Genomic DNA, 18,600 nt, shown 5'->3' on the forward strand with positions numbered 1-18,600 from the left:
TTCCACCCAGCTGCAAAAGAGACAAGCATAGTGGGAGCCTGATGAAGATTAAAAACAAAATAGCAATTAAAGTCAGGCTGGCATAGATTGCAAAGAAATCAATTCCATCTGAAGTGTTTCAGCCTAAAGATATACCAGCTGAGCTAACAGCGAGGGAAGGAAATGGGCTGGATTTTATTTTATCTTTTAAACTTTAGGCAAATTCTAAAAGCGCTTTAGTAAAACCAGCAAAACAACAAACAGAAACCCAAAACAAAACAGAGCAGTAAAAACTGGGAAGGCAAGGCTGGGAGGCTGAAACAGCTCCGCTCCCTGTCACACAGATGGGACGGCAAAGCACTCGCTGGAGCTGCAGAACAGTTGCAGCCTCAACAGCAGTGCTGTGCTCCCTTCACTTACCTCCAAGTACCTGGCATATGTCTAGGGAACTTTGAAGGAGCACAACTGATTAAAAAAGTATTTTGAAAGACTTTTTTTTTTTTTTTTTTTTTTTTTTGCGTTTGGAACAGGATTTTGGATAATTACTCCACAAGCTATAAAAGAAACAGGCTGAAAACCAGGAGCCACCGCTGAAGAGTTGTTTGCACAGGAAGCAATATTGTAGGAAAAGGCAATAACGAAGAACAGTTAATTTGACCTGAGCTGATGAGGTCAATGTTTTAAAAGAAAGAGCTTCACATAATGTAAAATAAGACCGTTCTTTCCCATTAGAATAATAGTGCAAGTGTAACGCTGCAAAAAATCTATTCCCTAACACGTGTTCTGCTCAGCTGAGTAGTAACGTGCATTCCTGAGGTGTCCTAGACATCCTGTGTCTGACACAGATTCATTCCGGTGAAATACTGATTTGACTGCTCCTTCCTGCAAGCTTCGGCTGCTTCAGGCTGCAAGTTGCTCTCCCTGGCTTCCAGTTACCACTAGGCTCAGCCTACAAGAACTGGAATAAAACCCTGACGACATTCAGACACACACAAAGTTAAATGCAATGACGCTGCTGTGATTTAGACAGGGAAGAAGCTGAAGCAGATATTTCACTCTCCATTTGCTGCCATTCAGGGGTGCTGTTGACAGGAGATGGAGCCCAGCTTGGCCAAGAGACACCAGGTTAGGAATTCAGTAGGGCTGGATCCTATTCCTCCTTCCGCCGCTGGTCTGCTGTCTAATCCTGGGCGAGCACATCGCCTCCGGGCATCTGGTTCCCCTCCCTCCCACATCTATTTAAGCTGCAAATTCACGGGGGTAATGACCATCTTGGTAATGACAAAGCATGTCCTACATGCACTAATACTTCTATTAATAAATACTCCCACTGCTATTAAGTAATAAAACAAAACCAATGGCAAAGATTGAACAGTCAATGATGCACTATATTAATTTTGAGGTATTTGGATACAAAACGCAAAAGGAAAACTCTCCCAAGTGGTAGCTGACCAGAGGACACCTATGTTCTTTTCCTGCGCATTTGGGCAATCCAATTAGAGGTAACTGAGTTTTGAACTGCATGAAATTACTTCAAGAATACCATCACCAGAGGCTAAGCCCCCTGGGAGACAAGGGGAAGGGAGCAAAAGTACAAAATAAAACTGGAAGCAACAGGGCATACAGCCTGAAAGAGACTGAAGATAGCACGCATTCGAAACAGTCTAAGGGTTTCAGACTTTCACAAATGTGTAAATAACTGAGTCAAAAGTGTGCATGTTCCCAGTTTCCAATGAATTAAAGAGGAGCTGAATACTTCCACGCTTCCACACATTTTTAACTACAAGGGTAATGTAAAGCACAGAACTACAAGCACCAAAAGGTTCCTACGGTCCTGCGAACACCAGGGGCACAAAAAGAAAACCAGAATTACTGTAACATAATGGATTCCTGCTTGCATTTGCAAGCTGCCATTAATGTGCAACGCATAAGAGCACCTCTTAGCTTCAAAATTAGCTTCCAGTTAAAGCCATCTCCCAACCAGAAATGGTCACTATGCTCACCAAGAAATGGAGGAACGGTTCTATTCCCAGACATTACGTTTGTTTTACCCACCCCAATAAGCCATAGAAATGCTAAAAATGGCATTCATTTCTTATAACCTCTGCTCTTTTTGACTAGTACTAAAATGTAAAGTACGTGCATTGACAGGAAGCATTCTCAGTGCTATTGCAATAAGTATAATTAAGGTTATTATAATTTCTTTTGTAGCTTTACCCTGATTTGAGATTAGATATAATAAGACTAATATTTTAAATATTCATATATGCTAAAAGCCTGTTCCTTAATATGATGAGCGGAAAACTCTGAAGTGCTTTCTCCCCCACTTAGAGAGGCTAAATCAAACTGACTGATTAGGTGTGTACGCTTCATACATGGAAGACATAATTTACTGAAATAAATTTCAGAAGTTAATGAGAGCCAGTAGAAGGCAACTAAAAAGCAGCTCCTGTTTGAAGGGAGCAAAACAACAGTTTAACAAAAGGAAAAGCGAAGATGGAAACCCTACCTCCCTGATCTAATTGTCTCTCTCATGCTATAGGGGATGCTCTTGCTTAGCTTACCGGTTGCAGACATTCCCTCCTCCCCCTGTAAGCACAGGAACTCCACAGCACTCACACGACACCTTACATGAGCCAACTTCCTTGAGCTTTGCCGGGGAGACTAGAATGGGCATGTCTCTTAATTCAGAAACAGAGAAACTTGTCCAATTATCAGTCAGGCAGAAGAACATCTCTGACCAAGACCATCCCAGGAAAACCACTCGTGTTCAAGCTGAAAAAAACAAGGACTGCCACAACTGGCATGTAAAGCCTTTGTGTAAACACCAGCTCTGGATTTGCCAGCATCTCGGCTAGCTTTATCTGGATTCCCTTCTTCTGAACACAATTAAGGAAAACATCCACCAGAAAAGGTCAGCGGCCAAACTACTAGGAAAAAATAAACACACTGGTGAAGAACATACGTGGTCACTTATTATCTGCATGATGCCAAAACTCTTTACTGGTGAGCCCAGAAGGGAATTCTCACAGAAACAATAGTTCGTTTGCACAACTGTAGAGCCAAACAGAGCATTAATTAGAACTTAAAAATATCTATATCTCCATATTACCCTACAGCTGCCCCACCAATCAGCGGTGCAAACCCCATGGCTTAGAGGAACAAAGCTAGAGCACCATGAGGTGCTGCCCATGACAAGCAGCACAACAAAAGCTCTACCAGCTCCACCTATTTCATGTGTACAATTAAACAAAGTAGATGGCCTGTGCATCTCAGGATTTTAGAAAAACTCAATTGGAACATATTAAGTATTTCATAAGGTGAGCCTCAAGGTAGAGGAATTCACCCAACGCTGTCACTGGGTGAACAACTGCACTAAATCTTACACGACGAGCACTGTTGCTTTCTACAAAACCCCATTCTGAGCTGAACAACTTGCATTCAACTACAGTAACTTTTCAAAAGGCATCCCAGTCCTGATCTGAAACCATCAGGAATTAGAGATTTCATCACATTCCACTGTCAATTCTAACAGCGCGGCCAGCTAACCACTGGAACATTGTGAACTTTAAGGTCTCCTTTCTTCCCTCAGTTCCTATTTGTTTAACTAAGGTTACTGGTTCTTGCTACATTTGCTGTTGTGCTGTTCAGAACTGGCATTTTCTATATTGAGGAGGTACTTAATGTACATTGAGTCGTGTCTTAACCTTCTCGTGAACTAGAGGCAGAACTCACTACAAAGCATATCCTACCACCTTTGGATGAACCTTCGTTGCTTTTAGTTGTTGTCTTTACGTTTTTCCCTTTCAAAATGCAGTCAGCAGAGCGCTTCAGTGCATGAGTCTTTCCAACACTGCCTTCAGCAGTCCCTTCCTATTTGCTGCACTACTATTTATATATCCAAGGCTTACACACATGCTGTGGTTGAGGGTCAAATTCATTTACATGCTTAGCTAAACTTCCAAATACTCCTCACAGAGCCCATTATTTATTATTCTATTTATAATTTTGCATTTAGCCATATTAAAACATCCCATTCAAAGGAGGCCAGCTTTTCAGAAATGCCCTGTAAAGCGCCAACTTCCATGTCATCCACAGAAATTCATCATCTGCTTCCAAACACTGAACCGTGTCCTTCCATGTCCCTTCTGTACTTACCCACAGAAGTATTCCCATGCTTGTGGTAACCAACCACTACTTTAGGAATTACAAGGTAGCCAGTTAATTCATTTAGTGTGCAGAATATCAATATTGTTATTATTATATAATGTCATTTCTATAAAATTTTAAAAACCAATGTCGGGTAATAATTAAATGAAGCACCCTATAAAGAAAATATGGAGAGAGTCATCATTCTCAACCAAACCTGTATTTTTATCAGTGTAAAATCACTTTTGCTAATCCATTTTCCTTAAGACACTAGTCACAATCTTCAAATAGTCCTAACGTTAAACATTCAACTTTTTTTTTTTTTGTCTTTTTAATCTAAGACTATGGTCAGTAGAGGAGGGTTGTTTGTTCATCTGGGACTGAACAAATAAAATTACTCTTCTACTCACACCTTCTGAACACCAATAAAACAATGATCAGTTACCTGGAGTATGTCCTCTTATTCCGAATGTTAAGATTTAAATGTCACGATGCTAGAAATTTCCTCGTCCCAGTCTTTTATGTTTTTTGAACGAAGTTTACTTCAGGCTGCAGATTTGAAATGTTTGCTACTACACAATACTATTTAAAATCCATTTACAAATGCAATGGAAAGTATTTCCACTGTCCTCATCATGCAGCATAAGCTACATGGAAGCTTAACTTAGCCCTCCAAACTAAGCTGGAAAGACCAACAAAAATCTAAGAATATATTCTAACAGCTAGATAAAGTAGAGGCACTCAGTTAGAATATTTTTTAAGCAGAACGCCTAACACTTTCTGTCTAGTAAATGTCACAGCAAAAAAAGAAAGAAGAAAGAAAAAGTTAGAAGATATAGTTTGTACTACAGAAATATAAGAGAACAATCTGCACAAGTTTGCAAGAGCCAACACTACTTTTGGAAAAGCAGGCTGCAAATGCAATTATATTGTAAACTCTTCGGGGGAAACAGACACAATGAACACAGCACAGATATCCCTGACAAATCAAATTGATTAATTGATGGGAGACTGGTTTGATACAAAAGTTGTTGCTTCGTTTACTTTCTGGTTTGTTAGGGGAGGTAGGGAATGTTGGTCGTTTTCAAGACATCATTTAGCATTATCAAGTCTAACGTATAAAGTCTAAGAAAAGTGCAGGGATTTTTAAAAAAGCAGGGGACAAGTAAGGTGCAAAAAGATATTAGTAATTCCCACTCCCAGCCCCAGCCCCCCAGATAAAACTTGAATTTTATTATTATTTTTAAACATTCCAACACACCAGCTTATGTGTACTTGTGCCACGTTGGGATAAAAAACAGGAATGCTGACAGATCTTCAGCTGTCACTACAGAACTAACACATTTGAAAAAATACTTGTTGCTTCCTAGATTCCAAGAGCAATGAAAACAGCATCCTTAACCATTTCCACACTGTTTGTCTCACACTCAGACTATTTCAGTGCTCCAAGTAAACATTAAAAAAGTGCAGTCTTGTCTTGAGCTACCAAAATTTCAACTTCCAAAACCGTTATACAAATGAGAGAAAAAAGCATTCAAAGTACAGCACCACTTTGCAGGGAAAAAGGTATAGCTTGTTTTTGGGCAACTACGCAATGAAAAGGTTTCATGCATTCTAAGTAGCAGAATGATGAAATACTTTGACTGTTCTCTTCCAAATATATAATTAGAAATTCATCTGTTTCATATAATATGCAACTCAGGTTTAAATAACCTCTAAGTTTCATGTTAGGAAATCTTGGCTCTTTTGAAAGGTGTTCAAAAAAAGAAAGAAGCAAGTCTTACCATTTTGATGCCAGTGGAAAACGTGACTGGTTTGACAGGTTTGGGTTTTTCCAGTTGCATTTCTAGCTGAGTAGATCTGTCCTTATGCTGAGCTAAAAGCAGCGAAGCAGGAAGGCTGGAGCTCTCCTGCAAACATACAAATAACAAAGCTGAGGGCTAAAACAAACTAAATACAAATTAATGCTGCATCTACTTGAAAACCGTAAGTTGTGTCTGAAAGGCCATCACCAGCAGTGAAGTGTAATACTGAGTATCCTCTGTATGAAAAACAGTTTACAGAAAACGATCATTTTCAGTAATAAGAAAAAGCTGCAGTAACCCCATAAATCAGAGTAACCTGCAAACAACCATTTTTATAGAATCCACATTAAAGACAATATAACAGGCTCCTTATTCCAAATAGCCAATGCAACTATATTTATTAAAATTATAAAAAAAAATAAAACTTAATCAGAGAAGGAATAATACAAAGTAGTATAACTTGGATCAGATGTTTATCTAAGACACATTCTTTCTACCAATGAACTCAGACCAGTTTGAAATTGTTTCCCATTAGATTTCACCTGAGGCCGTTTGGAAATGATCCTTGCTCTGCTTTGCACAATGGCACTATTGTAAGTGCAACCAACAGCATATTTATTTTCTCCTTCACCAACTTATTTTTAGGGAAGCCAGCCAATTTTTTTAAAAATATATAAAAGTAATAAAATGAATAGTTAAGCAAATTAACTGCTAAAACTCTCGTGTTTAGGCTACAACAGAATGATTATTAACATACATCTACGTACCACACTCTTGAGAGAGTCAGAAAATTATTGGCCAAGTAGGTTGCTAATAAACTAATGCGACTATCCACATGCATACTGAGTTCCTCTAGATTTCCTAGCTAGCACAAAAGTAAAGTTGAGAGCAAAGAAGTTCAGAATGGATTATGCCCAGAGATCTGTAGTGCAGAGTTTCTCATAAGGCACTCAAACCAAGCAAATATTGAACTATGAATCATATTTGCTACTCACCAAAACCAACCACACTGTAATATACTGTACTGGGATTTATTTACGAACTTAAAACAGTTCGGGGGAAGGAGTTAGGAGTTTTAATGCCATGAGATGCCTTGCTGTTCTCATAGTATCCTGGAAAAATCTCCCAATGTCATCACAAAGCTTGGTTATGCTTTACGCCTACTTTGCCCAACGCTGTCACTCCTCTTCGCACGTTATTGTTTGTTACACTCATTTTGTCTTACGACTAGATTGCAAGCACTGAAAGCAGGAAAATCTCACATGAAATCTGCTCCAGAATGACCAATAATGTAAGACATGGGATCCTACTGAAATTTCTGCAGTTCCCCAGGTGGAAAAGGTTTAAAAATCTAAATTGTAATGGTAAGACACATCTGATTCCTGTACAACCGAGAGAAAGTTTGGACCACAAACACATTAGTTGACAGTTTTGTGTCTTCACAACACTGTACACGTCCATAACCACCAGGCAGACCCTATGTGCTGCTTGCTGGCAGCAGAGTTTAAGGATGCTGGTTTCTTTTAAATTTCAGATTTAATATTCTGAAGAGTGGGAATTATTCTCTGGTTTATTTGACCCTCTCATATTCCTTAAACATTCACTGCATTTCTAGCACAATAACTAAAGGAAGCCGGTTTTTGTACTAACTTCTCAACAGTTTCGCATTAGCACAATGGTCGGCAACCAGATTACACAACTGTGGGAAATCAACACCGTGCCAGCAAGCCACCACATTCACGGTTGTTTGTCCTTTCTAATATGCACATAGTCCTCCTGTTAACTATTAACGCAGAAATAGACAGAAATCAAAGATCCAATCCTGTAAACATTTGTCCATACCAGCAATTTTCTGTATGGGAAAACAAACCGTGTAACAGCATGAACAAAGCCATTTACACACAAACATTTCTGAAAGATTTCTCTCAAGAACCCTGAGGTTCTGGCAAAAATAGGGACACTTGACATCTTTAAGGCACCCTGCCCTTTGTTTGTTTCCAAGCTAAGCCACGGCCCAGGGAAAACCTGCCTCTTTGTCAAGTGCTGCAATGCCATTCTGCTCCTGCCTGGGAAGCAGAGGCTCTCAAAGAGGTAAGTCCAAGTCCCACAACACAGAAGACATCTAAGAGCAGTTCTATAACCCTTTGTATACAGATGAGTTTATACAGTAAATAAAGGAAGTGCTTTAGTATTTTACTAAGCCCTTATTACCCACGTTTAGAGAGTTAGAAAATAAAATAAACCACACATCCCTTGCAATAAAATGTAAAATACATTTGAGACTGCAAGTCTAAATTACAACAAGGTGCCGTGCTTTTCAAGTGGGAGGTTATATTGTAAAAGGGGTCACTTATAATGAGGGCAACATAAAATCTGCTTAACTGAGCAGTGGGGGGCAAAACGGACAAGAGGTAACAGAGTAGGACTGGGAGCCAGGGCACCTGATTGCTCTTCCAGTAGCCTGGAGGGCCTGGGGTGCCTGAAAGCCTCGCTCGCCTTTCCAGCACATCACACTGGCCTTCTCCTTCCTTCCCAGCCAAGCTCTTGGAGCCTGGGTCTTGAGGCCAATCCTTTCTGCAAGACTACTGAGCTCCCTCTCCCCAGGCTGACCATTATCCAGAGCCTGCTGCACGACATCTTAAACACCAAACATTTCTGTGCCTTTTCCCCTCCCCCTGGACTCACCGAATTATAAGCACCTTGAAAACAGGACAGTGCACTTGCGCACTGTTTTGTAAACAGCTGAGGCCTTTATTCACTCTAACACAATAAATATGTATTAAAAACCATGGATCGCCTCAGTCAGGGCTTAAGCACCAAAGGCAAAATTCTCCTCTTGAAAGTGCGTGGGGGTGCTCAGTCCTCACACTCTTCTCTTACAAGCCCACAAGCTGTCTGCTAGTGACAGTTTAGTACCTGAGGACTAACTTGACATCTCTACACACTACACAAGAAATTTGCCCTAGATTTTCTCTTAATGCCCAGTATGGGAGAGAAAAAAAAAAAAAATGGAAAAAATCACCAAGAGCCAGGTCACAGTGGCTGCAGGTTCCAAACACCAGGTGATGCACCCAAAAGAGAAGATTCAAAATCTAAGGATGAAACGTTGGCCTTCCCACCTTCCTCTGTGCTCACAACCCTGCCAAGCCACTGCTTTTGCCCCTGGTATCATAGTACCACTGCAGCCAGAACTTAAACCTTGCGGTTTTGGTACAGTACCAGCAGGCAGAGATGTGAGATTTTTAAACTGTAATTCCTTACATTGCTCCTTATGCTTGCTTTTGCTGCGTTTCTCAAAGAGAGCACACATTTCAGCTTTACTTATGATCAGCTTCATTTTCAGATTTGTAGCACAGCATTAGAGGGATTTAAGAGACCATAGGAAATGTTTATTTGTTTAACAACTGCTGGTTTTCCAGAGACTTTGTAAGTCATTGTACAAACACTTCAGTGCTGGTTTTATAAACCTTTAGTATTACAAAACAAGTTTAGGCCCAAATCTAGGGTGACAGTGCTCCTTCATAAACAGAAACATAACTTAAAATTGCCCAGTTTCCTTCCTCAGCCTTTAAAATCACCTTTCTGTAGTTTTTAGAATATTAAGAAATTTTAATAGCAATACATATGCAATCACAGTTAAAACTACCCATTTTGGTCATGTTTTAAGGATTATTTATAACCATTCTTTCCCAAGCCACCTGGTGAAGTAGGTTTCCAGTAAAACCAACTGCTCTGTTAAAGAATAACACTGATCTCTAGTAAATTAAGAGCGTGTTTTAGAGCAGGATTGTAGTCAGTCAGAAACCAGTTCAAAATCCCTTTTCTGAGACATTAAATATCCTAGTGCAGCTTTTATGAATTGATCCATTACTTAAACTATTCCTAATTATGTGGCCTGTAAGCACCTTGAAAGTGAAAAGAGACTGCTGGATGCAAAGTTACGGACTTGCAGGATTCTCAAGGAACCCTTCTACTTATCTCTGCTTCTGTCTACAAAGTATGTAACACCAGCTCCTTTCAACAAAACCAATGAAATGCTGCCAAGTCTCCTGGCTTTGAAAGCGACAGCTCTTCAGGAGAGCTCCAGAATCTCCTGAATTGCACATCAGTGCTCTCTCTTCAAGTCAGCGCCTTCTGTTTTGGTTCAAAGAGGAACTATTTTTCCTGGAAAAGTAGAAGAGCATCTACAGCTGGAATAAGAACTGAGCATACAAAGTAGGAATTAATGTTACGAGATAAACTGAAATAAGGGAAATTCTGAATTAACATCTGCCATGCAGCTTTCAACCACATACTGACAAAACTGCACACTGTGTAACTACATGCACACATACGTTGTTCTGATTTGCTTCAATGTTACACACCGACTGTTATCGTGGGTGTTAGAACGTGTGTGTATGCATGTCTACACACACAAAAAAAAAAAAAACCTGAGATGTGAGTCTTGTTTACAGAACAAGTATTTACTGAGCTTCTCTATAGCCACACATCGTCAGTGGATTTCAAATACAGAATCAGTAGCAAATTAAGCCAAAAACAAGATTAAGACCATTTCCAGGAGTAGCTAAGTTCCATACCCAACCTATCATTTAGGTGCTCTGACTTAAAGAGTTGATTAATGTTCAATTAACTCATGAGAATACTGTCCCTTGTTTTTTACTCCTCCACTGCAGAGGTGATTGAGCTCATGGAGCAGCTCCTGATTACTGCTTTGCTTCAGCACACCAGACTGTCGGCCACAGCAATTCAGGGCTGCTTAACAAGCAAACAGTGGTAGAACTTCACATTATGCCTGAAGCAACTTCGGAGCTCCTCTCTACACCCTCAAACTCTGTGATCAGACATTCACCACAACATATGCAACCGTCATCAGCTGAAGGCGATAGAAGTAGGCAGTTGCATGGGCTAACACATGGCAGAACTCATTCATTATACATCAGGTTCAAGGTGGAGTAGTAAAAGTATCAGCTATGCTAGGGCAAAGCCATCCTGGATCACAGTCAAAGCCTGGGGCTTTCATATTGTCGAACTCAGTAGAAATCTAGACTTTCATACTAGCTCTTCTTCAGATAGTCAGTGAAATATCAACTCTTAAGTAAACCGTAAGGTGGTTACACTCACTAAAGACATATCAGAAATACACCTCTGCGTGTCAAACAGCAACAAGTAAAGGGCCTTCAGTGGAAGCTCACGAGGGAAAGAAAGAAAGAAAGAAAGAAAGAAAGAAACAAACAAACAAACAAACAAAAAAAATACAACTGGCAGAACCAGGAAATAAACCTTCTTCTAAATATCCAAACAAGCCTTTCTGCATCTTATCCTGGATTAATTTTGTGTTGAAGCAGCCAAGAATGTTTTTCCCTATAATTTCCAAGCACCATTGGACATTCTGGACAATGATTCCATTCAGCCAAAGAACTTGTTGTGATATCCCAGAAGCACTCTCCCACCAGTTCTTGGCTTACCAAAATTATTCAGAGTTCTTTGTAGCATTGTAATAAGTGATAGACCGAACAGTCGTACAAAATTGGCAAGATAGGGAAACAGAAAGGGGCAGATGTGTTAATTACACAGTTAACTGGAAGAGATGAATACAAACATACCTGCTACAGAGCACTCAAAGCCTCCAGTTTTGTTACTCACCAGTTCATCCAAGAGTGCCTGTTTATTCTTCCTTTTTATCATCTGTTGTAGTTGTTCTTCCTTCTGTACAAGCAGTCGCCTTTGTTCATTTTCTTGTCGTTCCACCTCTAAAGCTTCCTCCAATTCCTCCTGCTCCCGCGTCTGAAACGGAAACATTAGAAATTCACTCACAGCAGTCTTCGTCTTTGAGTAGACAGAGTTCACCCACAGCTATATTGCCCATCAAAGGACCTAGGGCAGACCAAGTGATGGGAAAGTAGCCAAATTCTACCTTTTAAAGGTCATTATGGATGATGATCACACTGGACAATAAGAGGAGTTAGGAAGTTAGATTTTTTTCCTTGCTGCAATAGAAAAAGCATCCATCTAGATCTCGGTTCTTTAAATGTTAGAGAATTACAGTGGCTTTTCCTTATCTTAGCTCATTGCTCCCACATATCCTATTTCCCAAGAGCTACAATAAGTGACAGAAAATATAATTCTCCTACACAGTCCCTGATCAACCCTCCTAGATCAGTTGCATCTTGTACGCAAAATACACTGTGTGGTTATCACTAGTGTAGAAGAAAATCTCTCTGAATATTGAGAAGTTTATGAACTAGAACATGTTTAAGCATGAACTGTGAACGTGTCACATTCCCAAAAAATTAGGTATTTTTCCTACGACTTGGATAATACTTGTGTGCTAACAGAAGTAGAAAAGAAACAATTTACTAGGACAAGGTGACTGAGGTTTCGTTTCAGGATTTACTTCTTAAGTCTTTTTTAACCTGTAAACTATCAAGTCAACTGTATTTGGAACTTGGAGTGGAAGAAAAAAGAGGAGGGCTCAAAGACTACAGAAGCACAGACGGGGGGGATAAAAAAGCATTAAAGCTGAACAACTTCGTACTGAAGAGACAATCAAAAGCATGCTAGTTTGCAGGTAAGATGGGACAGGACAATAACATACAAAAACATTTTCCCAAATCATCCTCCCCAGAAGCACTGAAACAAAAGGAAATCCAAAATAGAGAAGTAGAGCGCTAACATTTTATAAGATTTAAATGGATGATTAATCCATAGAAATAGTTTAAGCAAAATATTATTGCAGCTTAATAAAATCTTTTTGTTGTTACTAGAAGACCCCAAGTTATATCAGAAAGCACAGTGATATGATATATGCCAGAATATGCTGAAAAACATCCCTTTAACAGGCAGATCAAGCTGGTGGGTCCCAGAGAGGCCCAGTTACTCCTGGATGGAAGAGCTGACAGATCTCATCACTTGCCCCTGAGTCAACCAAAGATGCCTGTATCCTGTAAGTAGCAGTGACACGGGTGAACAGGTCACCGACCAGTGACCAACTGGAACTGGATTGTCTTTGCATTTAACCAAAGGAAACAAACAAAACTCCTCAAGCTGTTAACTGAGGTTATTTCTAAGAACTAAGGGATCTAGTTAGTTCAGTCATCAGAACAAAGAGCTCAGTCTTTTAAGACATTCCAAGCCTCTTCCTTGCTTATGTATAAAAGAACTTTGCACTAAAACAAAAGAAAAAAAAATGTAGGAAAGTGCTAACCGATCTAGTCTGAAAAAAACAGTCCAGAAAAAATGTAGTCAGGAATAAGTAAACTGATATACAAACCTAAGCCAGATCAGACTGCAGCAATAACAGAAGAATTATCACAAGTCAGATCAAATTCTTTCTGAACAGACGACCAAATAAAACAGTTAAAAATAAGAGAGCTCAATAGGCAGCAAGGGTTGTGTCAAGCCTGAAGGTAAACTAGACAGTTTCAAGATCGAAAGAGAAGAAGATAATGTTGGTGAAGCCTGGAACAAAGTCAAAATAGCAAACAGGAAGAAATAAATAGAAAAAAAAATGCCACATTCAATAAAGCAAAATCAAGAAAATTTATACACATTCACACCACAGAGTCTGGACAAAGCTATGTCAAGACTGAACAAAGCAGCAAGTGAAATTAAAAAACTAGTACCAAAGCAAAAAGTAAGGTTATACTATGACTGGACAACAGCAGTTGTTTAAGGAAAAAGACAAGTTTGGAAAAACTGTAACCAAGCTGGTCTTTGAACTCAGAGTGCAAGGCATTTTTAAAATATACACAATATCTAGTCATCATTATTTTGTTACAATAATATTTTATATTTATATATAAATACAAAAGAATGACAAGAACCCTTTCTCCAAGAGTTCTTCAGCTTTTTCCATTAACCTGTGTACTTAAACTTTTTCTCCACATGGCCTGGCACCAAATCCAGAGATCTAACAGATGGGTTAGCATACAAGTAGCAAGATCATGAAGGCTTGTATTGAAAGAACAACAAGCAGTTGTTCAAGTCCCGAGATGACTAGTTCAATAACTTTGGATTTGGATTTGTAAGAAAGAATGACACTCCTGACAACAGGAGTGACAGAATAGAGACAAAAACAACTTACGGGCAATGGATTTGGTGACATTAATTCACTAGTTAGAAACAAAACAGGAGACAATGTGATGCACTTCTTGATCACGATTGATTTTGAACCTCTTGTATGGCAGTGCTACAAGAGACCAACCACCTTAGGATGACACGTGTCAACGTGTTTCTAGCAGAGATGGGAAACCGGTGTTACTTTGTAAGAGGCAGTTAAGATCTCAGCTATAATACTGCTTTCAACTCCGCTCCCTTCTGCCTGCCAAACAAATTCAAACTGGAACAGACAAACAATTAAAAAAAATAATAACACCAAGAGCAACAGAGAATATCCGTGTTTCCGCAGGAGCAAACCACTACAGTGGATGCAATTATTTGTCAGTCCAAGAATGAAGGGATAATGACTGACCATAAGAAGTTTAGGCTAGGAATTAGGACACCCTTTACTATTCAAGGAGTAAAGACAGTCCAGAACCTGACAAAAAGAGCTAGAGAGAAAAAGTACCATTTCAACTTTTGGGAGAGGGGTAAATTTATAGGGAAGATCATGCAGTTTTTGTAATACCCACTGTGGCAAGCCTATTATTATGTTTCAATCGTTCAAAAAGAAATTAATCCAGATTTACTGGAGATCTGGAGACATGCAGGCTTGCCCAGCTTCTACAAGTCAGCCTCTAGCACAACAAGACCGTACAGTACAGAAAACAAAGACCCGGGGGCCTTGGGTGGGCACAGCGTACTGCTGTGCTGCTTGGTATGATCATGCTGTGAGTGCACGTCTTTCTGCAAGTCAGGTAGATGAATGGAAGGTGGGCTGCAGGCAAAGCACCCTGTTATTACGGTGACCCTGGAGGTTGCGCCTACATCATAAAACAAGACGTAGCCGAAGATTTGGAAGGTCTCTTCAAGCTCTGAAGCACAGGACATTGCACAGTGTCAGACACGGGATAACAGATCAGAGATGGACCCCTAGGGAAATTTCCTTGCCTTTAAAAGGAAGAGGTTCAAACAAACATTTTTCAGATTCCAATCTCCTCCTGTGAAATCCTAGTGCTAAAGAAATCACTGGGAGTTTTGCCACAGACTTCAGGGGAGCGAGGATTTCACCCCTACTGATTTGAAAGCAAGTCCTTAGTGCAACTGGAATACAAACACAAAACCTTGTTATGTCACACTCTGGGCAGACATTTTCCTTCAAGAACCGATAACAATGTGTATTTTTATACTGAAAAAAATACTTAACAGATTAAACTTTTCTTACAGAAAGAAATGCTTGCAAGTTTATTTTTAAAGAACAAAATGATAACTGAGCCATATTGTAATGAATACATCTTCAAAGAACCATGTGTTTTGCATACAGATCATGTATACAATACTCCTGATGTTATTGTTACCAGCTCTTGAACAAAAATTTGAATGTTTGTTTCAACATCTTTCATTTTAAATTTTGCATAAACCAGACCTGTGCTTTCCTTCAGTTTTACAGCTCTCTCTTGGGAGCTTCCTAATGTCTGCGTCTGGATTCCCTTTTCCCTTCGGATGAGAAAGGAATGGTTGTCCTGGTGTAGGAATGAACTTGGTCTCTCCTGGATATTATCCAACGACACTGCCAGCATGCATGCAGTAGTGATGTATTAGATGCAGACTTTACTGCTTGTCCCTCTTTCTAAGTCCTTGCCAAAACAAAGGATAATTGCATTTCAACTATCAATTTCATCTCTTTTAAGCAGCCCTAAATATCAGTATCACAGAATATTAGTATACTATATATTTTTGAATACAAAGTGAAGTATGCATAGTGCCTTCAGCTTTGACTTGCTTTTAAGATACCTCATAAGCGCTCCACATTGAACAACCTTTAATTCTTTAGCTAATGAATAAAAATTGTAAGGGAGAGAAATTAAACTAACCAGTTTTATCTTGTTTTTCTGAATGACTTCTTTGTTATCCTTCTGGTACAGCTCCATTTTCTTTTTGGTGTTCTCCAAATCCACATTGTTAGTCAAGTTAAATACTGCATAAACATTAGAAAGACAGAAAACAAAAGTATTAGGTCGGCATGCACTACTACAACAAAGAAATACAAATCATATTCTCTATCACTTCCAGAAACAGACATGAACATCACAATAATAGAATTTACTTAAATATGCCTTGAAAAGCAAGATACAATCTGCTAAATTCCTGCAAACTTCAACAGAAGCCAGTGATGTTCCTTTAGATTTATACATCTGTAGCAGATGAAAATTTAAGTTTTGCATCCTATTTTGTGAAACCGGTAAGGACATACATGAATAATCATGATATTCTCAGTAAAACACTGACCTTTTTAAGACCTAAGAACACGGTTATTCCTGTAAAATGAAGTTAGACTAAAACATATGCATTGTAAGAAAAGGTTAGAAATTAAGCTGTTCTATTCCATAAGATCATCTAGTGCACAAAGAATACAGAGATTGAATTTTCAGGTACACATAAAATTCCTGTAATTTGATGACTTAAAAGGCACCAATGTACAATTACCTTTATTATGAAGAATCTGTAAATGCATCCAGATTAATGGGCTAAAAGACATTCTTTTGATACCTCTTGGTAGTGACAGACTATCTCACATAATTACGAGCCAGCAGGGTCAGCCAGCAGGCTCCATAGTTCAGCAGAACATTCCCAATTATCTACATATGGCACGGCATATACCTCAAGAAATTGAACAGTTTCTATAACCAACAGCTTGAAAGATGTAGATGGTTTGGATGACTCGTAATTCGATACAGTGCCTGAGCCTTTCACCTCCAGGTCACTGGTTCAATTGTGGGTCAAGTGAATTCCAACTGAAAGCCATTATCACTGTGAAGGTGCTTGGTGTTTGCCATCCAGAGCGGATGCTGGGCTCACACCCACATCCCTAAAGCTACTGCAGACCACGAACATACAGCGTTCTCCCCCAAAACCTCAATGAGCTTTGGTTATGTGCCTACAGTAAGGTTACAGGAGCAGCAGAGAAATTCGCACGGCCGTTGATAAATCCCTCGCAAGAGAACGATGGCACAGGGATTGCGAGAAGCCAAACCCTCAGGAAGAGAAAGCGGTTCTAGTGAAAACACCAGCACAGGGCCTGGAAGACTTTTATTCACTTCTCTATTTCTGGTTTCTCGAGTGACTAGGGCCAAATAAACCCTGGGCACATACACAAGAAACTCTGCAGCAGTACAAGACCAATAGAGAAAAAGAGAAGGAAGAAACATGAAGTCTGTGTGACCCATGAGAACAGCCCCCATCTCAGTTTGGTAAAGATTGACAACGCTTATTCTTTTCTCCTCTCCACAGGTAACATGGCAGAAATTAACTTTCAGGAGGGTTCTAGGTAAGAAACCTCAAATAGCCTAGACTAACAAACCAGCTGAGAGGAACTAAACAAAGAGCAAGAAATCAAAGCAGAGATCAGTTACTGGGGGTGAAAGGGGAAGGCTGAAAATGCAAGAGCCGTGAGGTTCAGCTCGGAGCAACGCAGCCACACAGCACCTCAGTACTGCCAAGCAGCGGTGGTCCTGCTCCCACGTCCATCCCAGGCGCAGGTCTCGCCTCTGCTCCGGCTGCAGGACTCTGGGTGCTCTGCGGTGTCAACAGAAACTTCTCAGTAACCTGAACTGGCTCAGCAAAGGGGATGGACGAGTGCCAGAGATGGTGCAAGGGAAGTAATAGAAGTGTACAGATGGGAAATAAGAACGCTCTCTTTCCAGGAGTACAGATGCAACGTTATCTTATTTCTATCAAAAAGTATTCAGCCTTTCCTTGAACCACAGCAAAAGGGTTAGGCGGGATATAATTGAGAAATTCCTAACCTTAAAACAAGCAAACAAAATGCTCTATTTATTATTTTTCCTCTTTTCCAAACAATAAGCAATATCAAAAGGACTGACATTTTAATTCAGCCTGGCTCCTGCAAAACAGCTCAACTCCTCCAGCCCCTACCCCACCGCCCCAACTTCAGAAGGGATGCGAGAAGCAGGTTGGTTTTGTGCCTTAAGCATTTGATCGGGAATCAAAACCTGGGTTCAATCTCCAACTTGGCTACTGTTCCAGGCTAGATCATTTGCCCTCTGAACTGGGGGAACCACATCTGTAAGAACTACAAGCAGGAGAATAAAGCTTCTTTTTTCCTATACATATTCTCCTTTATCTCCTTACTATAGTTACTTGCAGCACCTATCTCAGTGTTGTCTTGATCTCAGGTGGAGTCCCTGGGCATCACTATAACCCAAAAACACCGTGCTGAGAGTCCTGTGACTTTCAGAGCTCAGCTCCTTCGTTTTTGGAAGCAAGTTACCCATTTCAATTTTTTTTATGTCCCTCTCCAGAAGGTATAAAAACATTTTCCAATTTGGTATTGCAATAAACATACACTTTCTGGATATGGCAGCATTCCCTTAATAAAACACATTATTTCAGTCTAAATCTTTTGTATTTTAGTGGAGATTTGACCTCCAACTTTCTAGCCTACAGCCTCCAGCTGACAATCAGCTTCATATTTGAGTGTGATGGCAGAGAAGAATTGTCATGTGAAAATGCTGGCATACAACCAGGGCTCCGCAATGACAGCAGCTGC

At 39.9% G+C, this 18,600-nt stretch overlaps 1 protein-coding gene across 1 annotated transcript in view; it reads right to left on the bottom strand.

Moving 5' to 3' along the window:
* The window catches only part of MNAT1 (MNAT1 component of CDK activating kinase), a 123,863-nt gene that overhangs the window by 61,183 nt on the left and 44,080 nt on the right, over positions 1–18,600 (bottom strand). The window contains exons 4-6 of the mRNA XM_035551101.2: positions 15,905–16,008; positions 11,577–11,717; positions 5,913–6,038 (exon numbers count right to left, since the gene is read on the bottom strand). Of these exons, the coding sequence (XP_035406994.1) occupies positions 5,913–6,038; positions 11,577–11,717; positions 15,905–16,008 (371 nt within the window). The remainder of the gene's footprint in view (positions 1–5,912; positions 6,039–11,576; positions 11,718–15,904; positions 16,009–18,600) is intronic.

Source organism: Cygnus atratus, chromosome 5, assembly GCF_013377495.2.
Source record: "Cygnus atratus isolate AKBS03 ecotype Queensland, Australia chromosome 5, CAtr_DNAZoo_HiC_assembly, whole genome shotgun sequence".
Lineage (NCBI taxonomy): Eukaryota > Metazoa > Chordata > Aves > Anseriformes > Anatidae > Cygnus > Cygnus atratus.